The following is a 15,855-nucleotide window of genomic DNA, read 5'->3' as shown; positions in this document are numbered from 1 at the left end:
ATTCCTGGCTTATATTAACTCCTGGTTTTCTAAGTTGTAATCGCGATACTCATAACTCAGCGAAATCTATTTTCTTGAAAAATATTGCATAAAATTGTTGTGTAATAAATAATTTTTTAATACAATCCAATGAAAAAAAATGGGCAGTCAATGCATCAGCTTTTGATGAAAGATTCTGATATTTCTCCAAGGGCATCCAAAATAAACTTTTCAGATTTAAAAAATGCAGAACAGCTTGATGTAGAAGACTCCATCTTGTCGTGCAGGCTTTTTGCAGTTTCTTTTTTTTCCTGTAGCAGAAGTAGAAATAATTAAATTCTGTCTTTCTGGATATCTGAAAATTTCATGCACTCTAGGAAATTTTCTAATCATAGTTATTAATTAGTAGAGATAAATTAAATATGGTTGTTAAAATTTTCTTATACCATAAATGTTTAAGGTTTTAAAAAAAATGTAAGAATATAGACTTTTAATTTTTGTGAGATAAAAAATGAATATATACAAGAAATTAATAAAAGATATAATGGACCTAAACATGAACATGAAACAATTCATCAAACTGAATAACAATAAAAGATCCATTAAAAAGCTGTTTCGCATCAAGAAAAGTTACCTCCAATATGAATAAAAATACATCTCAGAATTCAAGATTCACTATCATTACCCAATAATCCCTACCGTATATTTCCTATCATTTCAAAAATTTAAACTCATTATTATCAAATATTACCAATACCAACAAACATTCATTCATCTTATAAGTATGCTTTTGTATTTCCTTACTAAAAGTTGTTCTAATATAGTAAAGATTTGTAATGTAAAATTGTCCTCAACCCACCATAATGTAATTAATTTTCACTGTAGTTCTTGGGTATAGGCTCTTTTTTTGTCCCATTCCCTTTTAAATAAGCCTATAGAGGTTTAAGTAATATTTTTCGAAATGTTGCGCCTACAAGTACGTGCGGCTTGCCCACAAACGTGTGGAGAACTCCTCATATTTTAACTTTTATACCCAAATTAAATTGATCCAATAAGATGGAAATGAGGAAAACTTAGCGTAGCTATGTTGCATTTCAACACTAGATGGCATATGCGCTATATATCACGTATCACGTACGTAATATTTAAATTAATTTTAACTTTTTCCTAATATATATAAGAGAATATAAACTATCCTATTTGAAATAGAATCCTTTGCATTTCACAATTGGTGAATTTATTTTATCAAATACAAATGTTAATCTGGATCAAAAGATACCTCCTTGTTTACCTTGGAAGAATCAACCGGATAGGGGATGTAATAATTATTTTATTCGATTAAATTTTAAAAAAATAACGGCCGAGCAGAGGTTATTTATTAGTGACATTTTAAAGTTAGGTCTCTATTTTTTCTGAAATTCCTGCTACAGGTAGGAGAGAGGGGGATTTTTCCCCCACCCACCCCGCTGACTACGCGCCTGCATTGTAGATATTATTAAAGAAAACGACGGTGTGTAAAAAAGCAAATGGTTTTTCTAGCTATAGATTTTTCATTGGCATTTGGCTCGGTAAAATCCATAAAGAAAATAATATTGAAAAGAATTTAAAAAAAAAATAAATAAAACTTCGGGGCATGTCTTAGCTAGATTTAATTTTTGAATTCTATTTAGCAACCTGGTTGACCATTTATTTTTTAAATTTAGAAAGATAGAAAAGAAAAGAAAAGAAAAGAAAGGAAGAAAGAAATATTTTTAGTTTAAATTTAAAAAAAAATCTAAAAAATAATTTTTATTATCATTCATTGATTTCTTAGATATTTTTTTAAAATAAAATTGTTCAATAATTTTAAACAATTATAATTATAAATGTATCCGGCTTTTTAAAAAAACACAAAAGCGTTATTTAATGTTTTTTTTAAAAATAAATAAATAAATAATTTATTAGTTTTTTATTTAAGAAAACAAAACAAGACCTCCCTCCCCGTATTTTGATTGGATATAGTATCATATACTTGGAGAGACAATCCCACGATTAAGTGGGCACTCCACCACCACTTAAGGGAGGGCGTTTCCCCACTGCTTGGTAGTAATTAACCAGAAAGACAGGGCCAGTTTAGTTGTAAAGTGATGTAGGTACCTTTGTAAGATTAAGGGCATGGATAGAAGTTAGAATTAGATATTATCCCGATTTAGATTATGGACAAAATAACATCACGAGTCTCGCTCGTCATTTGGAAAATAGATGTCCCCAACCTTTCCGCCATCTACGAGCAAATCTCCAGGCTTACATAATATTATTTAGGTTATAATTTGAATCGGGCCGTTTTTTTTTAAAAATCTATCCGAATCGGACTTTTTAACAACACCAGAAATATAGGTATATATATTTTATATCTAACCACTAAAATTTGTGTTCGATATTCAGTGGATACCCATGGTGGATATTATATTAGCCTTGTGTTTATAACTATTTTTGGTTAATTATTTTTTTTAATTATGCAATCGATTTCAACTTTTGGTAGTTGCATTTTAATACATCACTGCTTACGAAAAGTTAGTTCAGCCTTGAGTCTTTGGGCCCTCGTCTATATCTTTTTCCTCTGAATCCGGTCTGACCAAAATTTAAAAAAAAATTAAGTTCGAGTTCCACCGAATAGATCCGCGCAGAACTCTAGTTTCCACTTTCTTCGTAAGAACAAAGTTAAAATCACGTGGTACAAAGAAAGAAACAAAGGAGAAAAGAAATATTGAAAAGAAATATATTTAATCTTTTTAATAAAAATACTATATTATTTTTTTTTTCTATGTTGGACTTAATAAAATTCGATTAAAATAAAAATTCTTACGGATTACTCTAAAAGAATTTTTCTATAAAACACAAAAAAGGAAAATAAATTATTGGGCAGCTTATTTAAACATGCTGACACCTGTCAGATAGAGCTACGTCTATAAACATAATAAAATTGGGCACCCATTGGATAAAATGTGGATTCCAAAGGGCGCACAAATTTAAGAGGTCTTCACTGTATCTATCAATTATATTATTTTTTGAAGTAGGTGTATTTATTATTACAAAAAAAAATATTGATTGATATTTTTTAAAAAAATAGATAGATTCTATATAAAGGAATATATACCGCAATAGAAGAAAATGCCTTTATAAGTGGGAATTGGTGATCTTATATGGCTCGATTAGCCGATCACTCGGTATATAATTCAGAAAAATATCAGGCAAGCCAGAAGATTTTACTCATAGATATCATGAAGGTTTGGGCATCTATTAGCGAAATCTCAAGACATGGGCTATATTTTATCTGGCGAAAATATTGAGTTAGCCTTTTTAAAAATCGATTTTGATCTCTAATCTCTAAAATCGTTCTAAAAAGAAATAATAATTAAACATTTATTTCCTATGATTTTAACATTTGACGGCAATCAATCTCGTCCTCTAATTATGAGCAGCGTTTGAGAACAGGAAAAGAGCCAGAACTCTTTTTAAAAATCACCAATAAATCGGTTCTTTTAATTGCTTTTACTTTTAGCAATCGGGAAAATTATCAGCTGAGCCTTTTGAGGTTTTTTTTTTTGAAAATATTAGCTCTATTTCGAAGAAAGCAGCGGAAATAAATGAAGTCGGACTTCGATGCATAGCATATTTACTTTGGCACGCGCCTGAAGATGATTTTAGCCATTATCCAACTATACCGTCTAAAATAAAAAAGGACAACTAATTTATTTGATTCATTTTTTTAGGCAATTTATATGAATTTTGAACCGGAAAATTAATAACGCCTTCGTTTTAAATATTGGAGAAAGCGGGAGAGGGGAAGGGGATTTGGGATGGAAAAATAAGCTTGAATAAAAAATTACATGATGACTAAACGAATAACTTGGTCGTAAAATTTATTATAACGCATTTTTTTTTGTTAGCAACGATGTGGCCCTATTTTCGCGGTTACCATCAGAGTCTGCTTTTCAAATGTGTCTATCTAGATATAGAGATATGCCCTAAAATTACAGATTTTTTTTTATGTATGCATTTAAGATACTTATTTTTTTGTTTTATAATCATGTAAGGCATGCATAATATCAAAATTGTATACAAACATAATTGCTTAAAATTAAAACTAAATATGTGAAGTAAACCAACCAACCATTTTTATTCAGCTTTAATATTTTTAATTTATATAAATATATATAATTAAGCGATTACAAATTAAATATTTAATATATTGACAAAACTAGGGATGTAAAAAAAACGGGGAAAAACATAAATCACTATTAATTATTAACTTTTAAGAATTAAACATTTTTCAAAGTTTTCTTCGCCGAGGCACTTATCCCTAAACGTATGTCATCGCACTAAAAAGAATACCACATTTTTTGTATCATGATATTTTAATGACATTTGTTACTATAAACGGGTCCTTTTTTTATTTTATACTAAAAACAGAGTTTTAACCTTTTTTTAAAGAATGCTTGCTTAAACAGGGGCTAAGATAAAAGCAAAATTAAGCTTATTATTACGAAGGAATCTTAATATACATAATAATTTTTAGAACCTAAATTTGATTCGATTGACGGGGTAACAATACAATATTAAAACGCGAATAACTTTTTAACTCTTTTGAGCATTAAATTTGGTTATGAAGATCTATTTTTCATACTTACCTATATTCATCTTTTGAAATATTTTTCTGGTCGTTTTTACCTCAAAATACTCTAGTTTATTTTGATTTTAGTAAAAATGTGTATACATGTTCCTTAAAGTCATATAGCTATAAAATAAAGTTTAATGGAAGCTTATAACGCAACTTGAAGTCACGTAATAACGATTTTTATCATATATATTACCTTGGGGGTAAAGTTGTTATGGGTAAAACGGGTGTTCCATCTGATTAAAGCTTTAAAATGATTATTTTTAAATATTAACGCCTATACCATAAAAAAAAGATTCTTTTGATCAAAAAAGAACATATATAAATAATTCATGTGTTATTTCGAATAAAATTTTAAAAATTGTCGCAAAGGAAAGAATAATTATAAAAAAAAATTTTTACATTCCCATTATTGTATTGATTAGTTTATAATTAATAGTAATTAATAGATGTCGAAATTGCAATATTTTATTCAATAATTCTATTTTAACCACTTTACCCCTATACTTAGCCCATTTTACCCTGTGTAAGGGGTAAGCGAAATTCACATCCTTAACATAATTAAACCATACCTCTCAAAAGTATTATAGGTAGAGAGCTACACTTTTTTTTAAAAAATATTTATTTTGTAGGTGAGCGATTTTGCTACAATCTATAATTTGTTTTGTTTCAAAATTTTATGGTAAAAAAAAATGCGAAATACGAATCGTTTTACCCCGGTATCCCCTACACAGAAAGAAAGAAAGAAAAGCAAACCGAAAAAATAGAGAGAAAATTATGTAATAATTTTGCGACTAGGACATGAATTTAATTAAAGTTTTTTTTTGATAATGTGTTTTTTTTAAAAAATTTTAAAGTCGATATTTCTGTTTCAGGTAAAAGATCTAGTTAAAAATAATATTCAATTTATTTCTTCTAAAATTAAATTTATTATCTAATTATTTAAAAAAAGGCAAAAATTGATTTTTTTTTTAAAAAATTTTTGGTAGAAAGGGGAAATTTCGAACTTCCTTCACCCGCCTACGCGGTAAATAATGCGTGTTATTAACTACACCTAATAATGATATCCATAAATCATATCAATCTGTGCTGTCTAACAAAATATTTTCGTAAATAACTTTGCCTGACAATAAATTACAGTTTAATAAAAAAAGGAAAATATTGTTCGGTTCCTGTATCACGTAATTTCTAGGGTAGTGATAGATAGCATCGGACTTTATTGGAATTCTAATTATGTTTATTTATTTTTTTGCCTAAAACATTAGAAAACGTCGTAAAAAGTTGTAACCCTAATCCTAAACCTTTTTTTTTGAACTTTAACATTTCTGACTATCTTTTATGTAACAGCCTTTAGCTTAAAAAAAATGGACGTAGTAAAGTTTTCGCTGCTAACCTACCTTAACACTACCCCTTTTCCCCTGAGTTACCCTATTGAGGAGATTGATTTAAGACGGGAAAATAAAATTGTCCAGAGCTGGGGATCGAACTCAAGTCTAAACGCCTCAGTTTATATCTTCTGCGTCATGCCAGCTTTTTTTTTAAAAAATATGCTGATCCTTCACCAATTTCTAATGATGGGATGGATACGTCAGTAATTAACCATTCGTGTTAGGTAGAGTCCGATTAAAATATAAAAAAAACATGCCTTATTAAAATATTATATAAAATGTTTCATAGATCTTCATGTAAAAATATTAAATAAAACCAGGATTTTCTTATAATATAATTATTTTTAAAAAAATTGTGTTTATACATATTTATAGTTATATACACATCATACAACATATTATATTAGTTTGGTTAAATGATTTTTTTTTGGTAGCCCATCCCTAGAGGATCATTATCGAATTATACAAAAAAAAGTTTCGAAAAAATAGATGAATTTTTTTATATATTTTATCAACGTCTTTTCTATGCACGCATTCATTTTAATTTTGTTGGCGCGCAAACGGGCCTCGTTTTTAATTCGATAAACGAAGTGTATCTAATATTATTTATATTTGCATGATAAATTATTAATAATTTATTTTTTTTTAAAAACCAATCACAAAAGTATAATATCTATTATGAAATGGGGGATTTAACAACTTAAACAAAATTATCATCGTAGAAAGAAAGGAAGGTAGGTAGGTAGGTAGGTAGGTATGTAGGTAGGTAGGTAGGTAGGTAGGTAGATAGATAGGTAGGTAGGTAAGTGGGTAAAAAGGAAGGAAGGAAGGAAGGAGGAAGGAAGGCAGGAAGGAAGGAAGGAAGAAAAGAATTATATTATACGTTATACTTTATGGAATTGTTTGAAATTTATAGGATAGTTTTTTACACATTCTATAAATGCATTTCCGGCAAAATGAAAATAAATTGGCAAAAAGCTTGCTAAATAATTTAGCTAACGTTGGAAAAGGGCGTTTCCTGATTGCGTTTTTAGGTATGTAATCTTGAAAGTTTAAAAAAAAATGAATATCTCGAACAGAGCCGCATATTATGATCATGATATATTGTGGCAAGCCTTCTTTTTTTTCTTGGAAATGCAAAAAAATTAATTAGGTTTTTTTTTTCATCCTGACTACTTTTAGAGATGAAAGCGATAATAAAACAAAAGTGCAAAAATGTATTTTTTTTTTCCATGAGGATAAATGATAATGCTTAAGATAAAGTTTATATTTAATTTTTTTTTTGTCCGCCTCGAAGAATAATTTCTTTCCACGTGGAACTAAATCGCATTTTTATCAAACTAACGTATGGCGAAATCTTGGACTCCTTTAACCTTTTTTTTTATTATTCTTTTTTTTTAAAATTAAAATGAGATTTTGAAATTGCAAATCCGGCCCTAAGCCCGTCCAGGATACACTCGCCTGGTCGGATATTTCGAAACCGAATATTTTAAATCGCCATTTTTAGCTATAAAAATTAAAAATGAGAATCCGGGCCGGGTCGGGCCGCGTAAATGAAACCTCCATTAATTAAAATAAATCACGAAAGGATTGTAATGCAAGTGTATAATTTTTCAAATAAAGATTTGAATGATTTAAAAATGAAAATATTTCATTGAAATATCGGAATTTTATTTTTCACCCTTTTTCTTAAAAGTATGGTGATGATTTATTTTTACATTATTTATTTTGAAGAATTGTCTACAGAGGGGGAGGGGGTAAATAAAAACTTAGTCTATCCTAGCATCAAAAATTTCCATTAACGTTAAGTCTACACTAGGACCTTCAAGCGTTTGAGCCAACGTTAAGCCTAGAAATCGGGCCTTATATTTAGGGCTTTGCAAAGTGTTTTTTCGCTGCCCGAACCCATCCCCGAGCATAAATTTTTGGTTCCAGCCCTGCTAAAACATTTTTGGAATGAGTATGAAATATCATAATATTTTAAGGGAAAATTAAAAGATACGTGTATTTAGTCACATATTGCCACCTTAAATAATAATATTATTTAATTCCCAATTTTATAAATGTATAATTCTTAGGCTATTTATTTGAATAAATCATTGATAGGATATAAATTATCAAATGAAAATAACTGTTATAACAGATTAATATTCTATATTTTATGTTGGCCAAATGTAGAATATAAATACATATATATTTTATTTAACCTTATAGAATATGATGTATATAAGTGATAGAGTTTTAACTAGTCACAATACAAATCATCAATGACAAGAAATTGTTATTTGGGGAAAATGGAAATTACGAAAATGAATAAGTGAAAAAATGTGCGAGATGAAAGATGACATGATTTTGATTGACATTTCGATGAAACCAAATAATTATTCCGACCCGAGCCCGAGAAAAATATCCGATCCAGACCCGAATAACCCGTACCAGACCCTACTTATGCACATCACGAAAGGTTCAGATGCTTTAATATGATCCAACGATAGTACAATACTTATCGAGATTGATCATTTATTTATAAAAAAAATGTATTTGGTGTCGTTAAATTAAAATGTCATGCCCACAGCTGATTTGTATAGAATACACATTTAAATGAACGAATAGTCGCTTTAGGTAAATATTATAATGAATGTCATTGGTTATGTTATGACCTTATGATAACGCGACGGAAGCATTTTTAATATGTGAATGAATAAATTTTAAATTTATTTATTTACATCTAGTGTTTTATTTTTCCCCTATGAAATTCTTGATCTCCTTCAAAGGTATTTTTTTTCCAGTTGTTTTCATTTGATGGTTCCATCAAAAAATAGATTTGGAGCTAACTAAAAAAAAAAGTAAAAATTAGAGCATATTTGGGCATAGTGTTATATTTAATCCTTTAAATGTTTTACTTTGCATCATGTACCGTTTCGTTGTTTGGATTAGAGGTCTGCAACAGGCGGGCTTTAGCCAATAATCCCGTCCACTCGTTGTTCGAAATTTTTTTTTAACCCTCCCACCTAATGTTAAATGGTTGTTTTGGCTCTTTATTTATTTTAAATGTATTTTATAATAAACGTATATAATGTGCAATATTATGAAATAAAACTATTATTTTTAATAATTTTGATGTCCGTTCTGCTCAATTTCGTTTGAAAAAAATATTAAAAATTCACTCTCCCAAATCCTGCTCATTACATAAGTAAGGTACGCTAATCTCTTTCGCGAATAAAAAAAAATCGCCGCTACATGGAAGCGCTAAAAAAAAATCAGTGAAAAAAGATCTTACTATATTATTATGTAATTTTTATAAATAATAAAAACTAAACACACAAAAAAAAATTTCTTTTTTTATGTTTATATATATACATTATAATATAAATTTTTTTAAAAGGAATATTAATATATATATATATATATATAACGTGCAAACTAGGAAAGACGAATTAGAAAAGTTTGAAAAAAAATAAAATCGAAAAAAAAATCGATATAATAGTATAACTAATTTATATATAAATCTTTCAGCCTTCCAACTCTTGGTCGGCTTAAAATGTAATGTAACATTTTCATGTATATTATTTAAAAGAAATTTTTTTTTTTTCGGAATTTAAATCACCTAATCTTCTCAGACATTAGAATGTAATATTTTTGATTTTAAAAAGTATCGCATAGGTTTGTTAAAAAGCCCGATAAGATTATAACCAAAATAACATTACACAAGCTCCTAAATATTTTGCTCATGTCTGGTAGAAATGCTTGGGCATCTATTCGCCAAATCTCTAGGCCTACTTTATAATATATAATTTTAGCTAAAATCTTAACCCCGGGCCCTTTTAAGTTATTAATTTTTTACAATTTTTAACTTATTTGGGTAAAAGTAAATTGATTAATTAATTTAAGATGTCTATAGACATGTTTAGAAATAAATAACTCGGAATTTCTATAAATTTTTCTTAACCGGGCCGGTTTGAAGAAATTGAACTCAAATCAGGCCTTTTAACAACACTAGTGTTGCAACAACATATTCTATTTTATTTTTTATTTCTTTTAAATCCTTTTCCATGTTAATTTTTTTTAACATTCAAAGCTATTTTTGCCGTCTCTTATTTATTTTTTTACCGCAAATGTGTGATGGCGATGATAAAAATTTGAAAGAGAATAAAAATGATTAACGGGCCAAAGTGGGAAAAGGGGGAAGAATCCCCAAGATTATTTTTTTTTAATGTTATAAAAAATACATTATCTGCCAAAATAATATACGTAGGTGAAATTCGAGGTATAAGGAACCCGAAGCCCTTTTGGAGAGAGAGAGGAGAACGCTGACTGAATGTTAACGCCTCTTTTTAATTATATTATGCGTAAGATGAGACATGTTTATATATATGACTAGCTATTATTACATTGTGTACGCTATCTTTTCTCCCCGACTGATCCACCTCTTTGCCACATTTGAAGGGGAGGGGAAGATAGATTTATCGGCGTACGCGCAAGGTTTTGTTTTTGAATCCAGAGATCAGCTCGGCTGGAAGCGATCCTCTAGGAATATTGAAAGTTTTTATGGTCAGGCTGGCATACTTGACCCCTCGTGATCATTTCCGTTAATCATAAATTTGCATCATTCAAGGTTTTGAAAAAATCCGAGTCTGTTTTGCACGAATAACCCGGTGCGGTTCGAAAATATTTTGCAACAGATCTCCGAATCCAAGGTAGATCATGTGACCTATATGGAACCTCTTTATTTCATTATTATTGTATACGTATTTATATTTATCCTTAATTTAATATTGATGACATGACGTTCAATGACGCATAATTTTATTTTATGCCTATCACATGATCGATTTTTTTTTTACCTTATAAAATTAATCAATTTTTTTTTCGATCACTTAAATGTAAAATTAGTATGACGCAAAACTACGTATCCATTGTTAATCAATATCGAAAAATATTCAATTTGTCTTTTGAACTTGAGACATTTAAAATAAAATATTAGAAGATAAGAGGGGGGGGGGGTGTTATACCCCGTGACCTGTGGGGATAGGCCACATTTTTGCATGCAGGAGCCTCAAATTATGGGGAAGGACTCCATAAGAATTTTAGTTATTTCATGTTACGCCTCTCTAGAGGCGGGTTGTAAGTGTTAGAATATTAGACCAGACCGCACTTTATGAATGATTTTAATTTTACTCTTCATTTTTAACCGTCATAAACTTGTAAAGCTACGCCCAACGCTTACTTACTTTTTCGTAACCAATCACGTATTAGATACAATTTCTCCAAAAATAAAAAATAAATTTAGGACAACATATCAAACTTTGATTTAGACTTGTAAAAATATCCTTAAAATGTCATTTCGAATTTGTGCAAAATATCACTTTAACCCCCCCCCCCCCTCCACCCCTCTAGTAGAGATAACGTGGGGAGTTAAAAATTTGTATAATTAATTTTAGGAGATATTCCAGCACGATAATTTTATAATGGCGTTTCCTATATTTTAGGTCAAAAGTGCTTAAAAATTTTATGAATTTTATATCCGTCCAATAGTCATTCAACCACTTTACCTCTCCGTCATATCTCATGGGGACTAAAATATAACGCGCAAATGACATATCTTTATCTGATTTTATTTATATGACCATATACCACAACCTTATAAATTTGAAAGGCTTAGATTTACTGATTGATGAACCTGTTTTTTGAAAACGGCCAATTCCATATTTTATCCAGATGAATATTATGCAAGCCTTAGAATTTTGCTCATAGATTGCACAGAACATCTTATTAACGAAATCTCTAAGCTTAATATTTGTGAAGCTAAAATATTGAGTAAGCCCTTTTTAAAAATCGGCTCGAATAGAGCCTTCGTACAACACTAACCATCAATTTATATAAAGATGAAAATATTTAATCATACATAATTAATATTTAATAATATCTCATTAAATTTTTCCATCTTTGAACCATTTTTACAAAAATAAAAAAAAACATGGATAAAATTTTTATGAAATATTTCGACAAAGGTAAAAAAATTTTTTTTTTAAATATCCGTCGGGTTCAAAATCCGGGCCGGGTTCTAAAAATTTGACCACCAACTATTTTTTTAAAAATAAATTTAAAATTTTGATATTCGCAAATTCAAGATCCTCCTTATCCCAAACTAGATCTTCCAAAAAAATTCCCGGGTTCTTCTCGAATCCAACGTCGCCCTCCCGGGACTTCAAACAGTCAGCCATGTCTCTAACGTCGAAGCTTCCTCTTGAATTGGGCGCAAGCCATTTAGTTTCGTTATTCAGGTGCGATGAAAAGTTTTTATATATTAAACCACACCTTTTTGACCATAAATAATTTTTCTAAACATCATCATGGTCACTTATGTCCTTCATAAGCCAACGAGAGAAAGAAAGAAAAGAAAAGAAGAGAATTCGATGTATGAATATTAGAAATAGGATTTGAGCGAGTATAATAATGACCCTTGCGATAAAACGTAAGCTTTAAATGACTAAAAGGGAAAATAATGATAGCTGGTTGGCTCAGCTGTAATACAACGATTCGCGAACCAGAGAAGGTATAACACCTTCTGAATTGTTTCTGGGTCGAAGAACCAACGTTCCATTCGATTTATTAAGACCCCCCCCAAAGACGGGGTTGAAACAAATAGGGGACAAATAATTTGGGCTTATTTGATAATTAAGAAAAGAAATGGGCTATGGGGTATAAGATCATTTAGATAGGCTCTAGGTTAAATAAGATGTTATTATTAATTGGTGTTACCATTATTCGTCATATAATGATCGTATACGATCAGGAGAAATGTAATGTGTTGTAATATTGTGGATTTAAATTAATTTAACATTAATATTGTGATTTTCATTCAATATAATATATTTTATTAATCATTCGTAAAAACTTATTAACTTTTTCCCAGTGACGAAGCGTCAGGTTCACTACTAGGGAAGCAATCAAAAAATTTTTTTTATTTTTATTTTAGTCAAACTCAAACCATAAAAACATTAAGATTTATAAATAAGTGGTATTCGTCATTGTTTTTGAGTAAAATAATAGTACTGCATTATAAAAGTTATTGATAGATTTTAAATTTTTTAATAATTTTTTTCAATCGAAATCAAAGATAGATTCGATAATTGATTTTGGCTCATCCTGTTTCTGCAATAAGATTTAATTCTTTTTAAAGATGAAAAACTCCGTTCTGCACTTGCTGTTGTTGAAGCGCCAAAGTTAAGATAAATTTGCATAATTTAAAAAACTCTTTAAAACTTTTCATCAAATGGTGCATATTAAAAAATCAAGCATTTCATTAACATTCTTTTTCTTTTTAAATTCAATATCCCGAAACACTACCTTAAATTCGGTATCCAGCTTGTGTAAGTCGAAAAATTGAAAATAAGTGTCGTTTAAATTATCTAATAAATATTTTGTGAAATTTTGTTTATTTGGAATTTACTAATATCTAACAATTCGACAAATTTAATATTTTTTGGTGTAAGACTTTTTATGAAATAGAATTAATTAAATCATTTTGAATATCGCTTGATAGTCCAATAAAAACTGCACTATTTCTAAATGATGTTTCAATAGTAAATTTTCTTCCGCGAGAAAATAAATTAATTCAATATAATTTCCTCTATTTACTGAATTAGAAGATTCATCATCACCACGGTATACGAGCTCCTGAATTCCAAGAAAATATATAGAGTTGATCAATATTTTCAATATTTCTCTATTTTATTTAACTTTAGAATTATGCTGTTTCGATTGATATTTTGCGCATCAAATCTATCATATTTTAAATACGATTTTGGCCAAATGTTTTTAATTGAATCATCGACTGCAAAAGAGCGGTTAATTCTTCATGCCGTTGCCTTTGAAATATTCATATCCGAAAACCTTTATCATTCCAAATATATTTTTCCTTTGGGAATAATAGGCATGACCAACAATATAGAGAATTAGAAAATTCACATCCAGTGAGCCATTTATATTTTTCATATTTATCGATAGAAAAATTACGGATACAAGTTTTGATTTCTTTTTTTAAATTTTGTAAAATTGGGTTTGGTCTTCCTTTTCAATAATCAATTTTTTCGCATCAAGATTTATTTAGCTAAATGATAATGTTAATAAATTTTCAATAATACATTTACAATTATTAAACATTAATTAAGGATTTTAAAAACGAAAAATTTTTTATTAAATGAAAGGAAAAAATATTATATAAAAAAATTTCTTTCTCTTTTATTTATTAAAAAAATAAGCATTTTTTTATTTGCTTCTCAATGCTTATATTTTAAATACCATGGCATGATTTTCTCTTTATTAATTAAAAAAAATAAGCAATATTAAATTTGCTTCCCTTATGTATATTTTTTTAACGTAGTAAAAATATAGTAACTTTTTTAACATAGTAATAATAGTATTTCTTAATATAGTAAAAATAATATTAATTTTTTAACGCCATAAAAATTATAATAATCTTTTTTACGTTATAAAAATTATATTAATTTTTTTAACGAAATCAGTTTAGTTTATTTAGCATAGTACAAAGATTATATTAAGTTTATTTAAAAATTTTGTAAGAAAAATTTCAACATAAGTGTAAATTAACCTACTTTTATAATAATAATATAATAAACTTGTAACTTTCCATATGCCATGTTATGCAACAATATTATATCATAAGTAAATTAAACAACTTATTTTTGTACTACCAAAGTACTCAGTTGTTACTCGTCCCATTCTTAAAATTCAATATTATTGTAACTGTAAGACTGCAACTTTATGTTCAACGAAAAACACCATATTCATGCTGAATGTAGATCACAATATTACAATTATTCGCCCGATCTCACGTGATCATAATAGCGGTTGACTATAATGTCAGATAATAATAATATCCTATTTAACCTAGACCTATATGATCTAATACCCTGCACTTAGCCAATTTCGTCTTTTTATTATCAAATAAACGTGCCCAGACTAATTGTCACACACTTAATTTTGTTGGTTTTATCCGAATAAACGTTATAACATCGATATTTTTGGGTTTCAATAAATCGAATGGAACCTCTTCGACCCAACAATTCAGAAGGTATTACATCTTCTCTGGTACGCGAATTGTTTAAATACAGCTGAGCCAACCTGCTATCATTATTTTCCTTTTTAGCCTTTTTAAGCCAATTTACAATGGCTACCAACCTCTCAGCTTGTCTGTTGGAGCTGGGATGATACGGTGGCTCAAAAAACGTGTTTATTCTATGACTCGGCACAAATTTGTTCAAAATGCTCGCTTACAAAGGCCGGATCTCCATCGGATACGATAGTGTCAGGGTAATCCAAACCTGGCCCATAATTCACATAATAAATTTAATAACAATTCTAGTCTGGTACCCGTAAAACCTGTTCATATTCGATCCACTTCGAATAAAAAAAATAAGATTTTTTTAAAAGCTAAATCAAAGAAATCTATATGAATCCGTTCCCACGGTTTCATTGATTTAGGCCAAACACTGCTTACCTATTTACGGAGCATAGCTGCGCACGAATTACACGGGATAGATTCGTTTGTAATTATTTTCAATTTTCATTGCCCATATCAGGCCACACAAATTTTGATTGGCATATCCTATTATATAATAACATATAATACTAATTGAAAAAATAGTTCAATAATATAAGAATAATTATATATTAATAATTTCAAAATCCTACGATTCATATAATATGGTACATTTATATATTTGTCACAACCGCTAATTAATCAATTCAAGTCATTAAATTTATTTTATAGCTAATTAAAATGGGAAAAAATATTACCGAATTTTT

The 15,855-nt window shown here is 28.8% G+C and overlaps 1 protein-coding gene across 5 annotated transcripts in view; it reads left to right on the top strand.

The window, feature by feature from the left end:
* Positions 1–15,855, top strand: part of LOC135930042 (regulating synaptic membrane exocytosis protein 2-like) — a 49,776-nt gene that overhangs the window by 7,436 nt on the left and 26,485 nt on the right. For all 5 annotated transcript variants that reach the window (XM_065466820.1, XM_065466819.1, XM_065466818.1 and 2 more), the window contains exon 2: positions 12,156–12,308. In XM_065466820.1, the coding sequence (XP_065322892.1) occupies positions 12,156–12,308 (153 nt within the window). The remainder of the gene's footprint in view (positions 1–12,155; positions 12,309–15,855) is intronic.

Source organism: Gordionus sp. m RMFG-2023, chromosome 5 (genome assembly GCF_954871325.1).
Source record: "Gordionus sp. m RMFG-2023 chromosome 5, tfGorSpeb1-WG-v2, whole genome shotgun sequence".
In the NCBI taxonomy this organism is placed as follows: Eukaryota; Metazoa; Nematomorpha; class Gordioida; order Chordodea; family Parachordodidae; genus Gordionus; species Gordionus sp. m RMFG-2023.
Note: the sequence above shows the minus strand (reverse complement) of the source record. Positions and strands in the feature narration are given on the sequence as shown.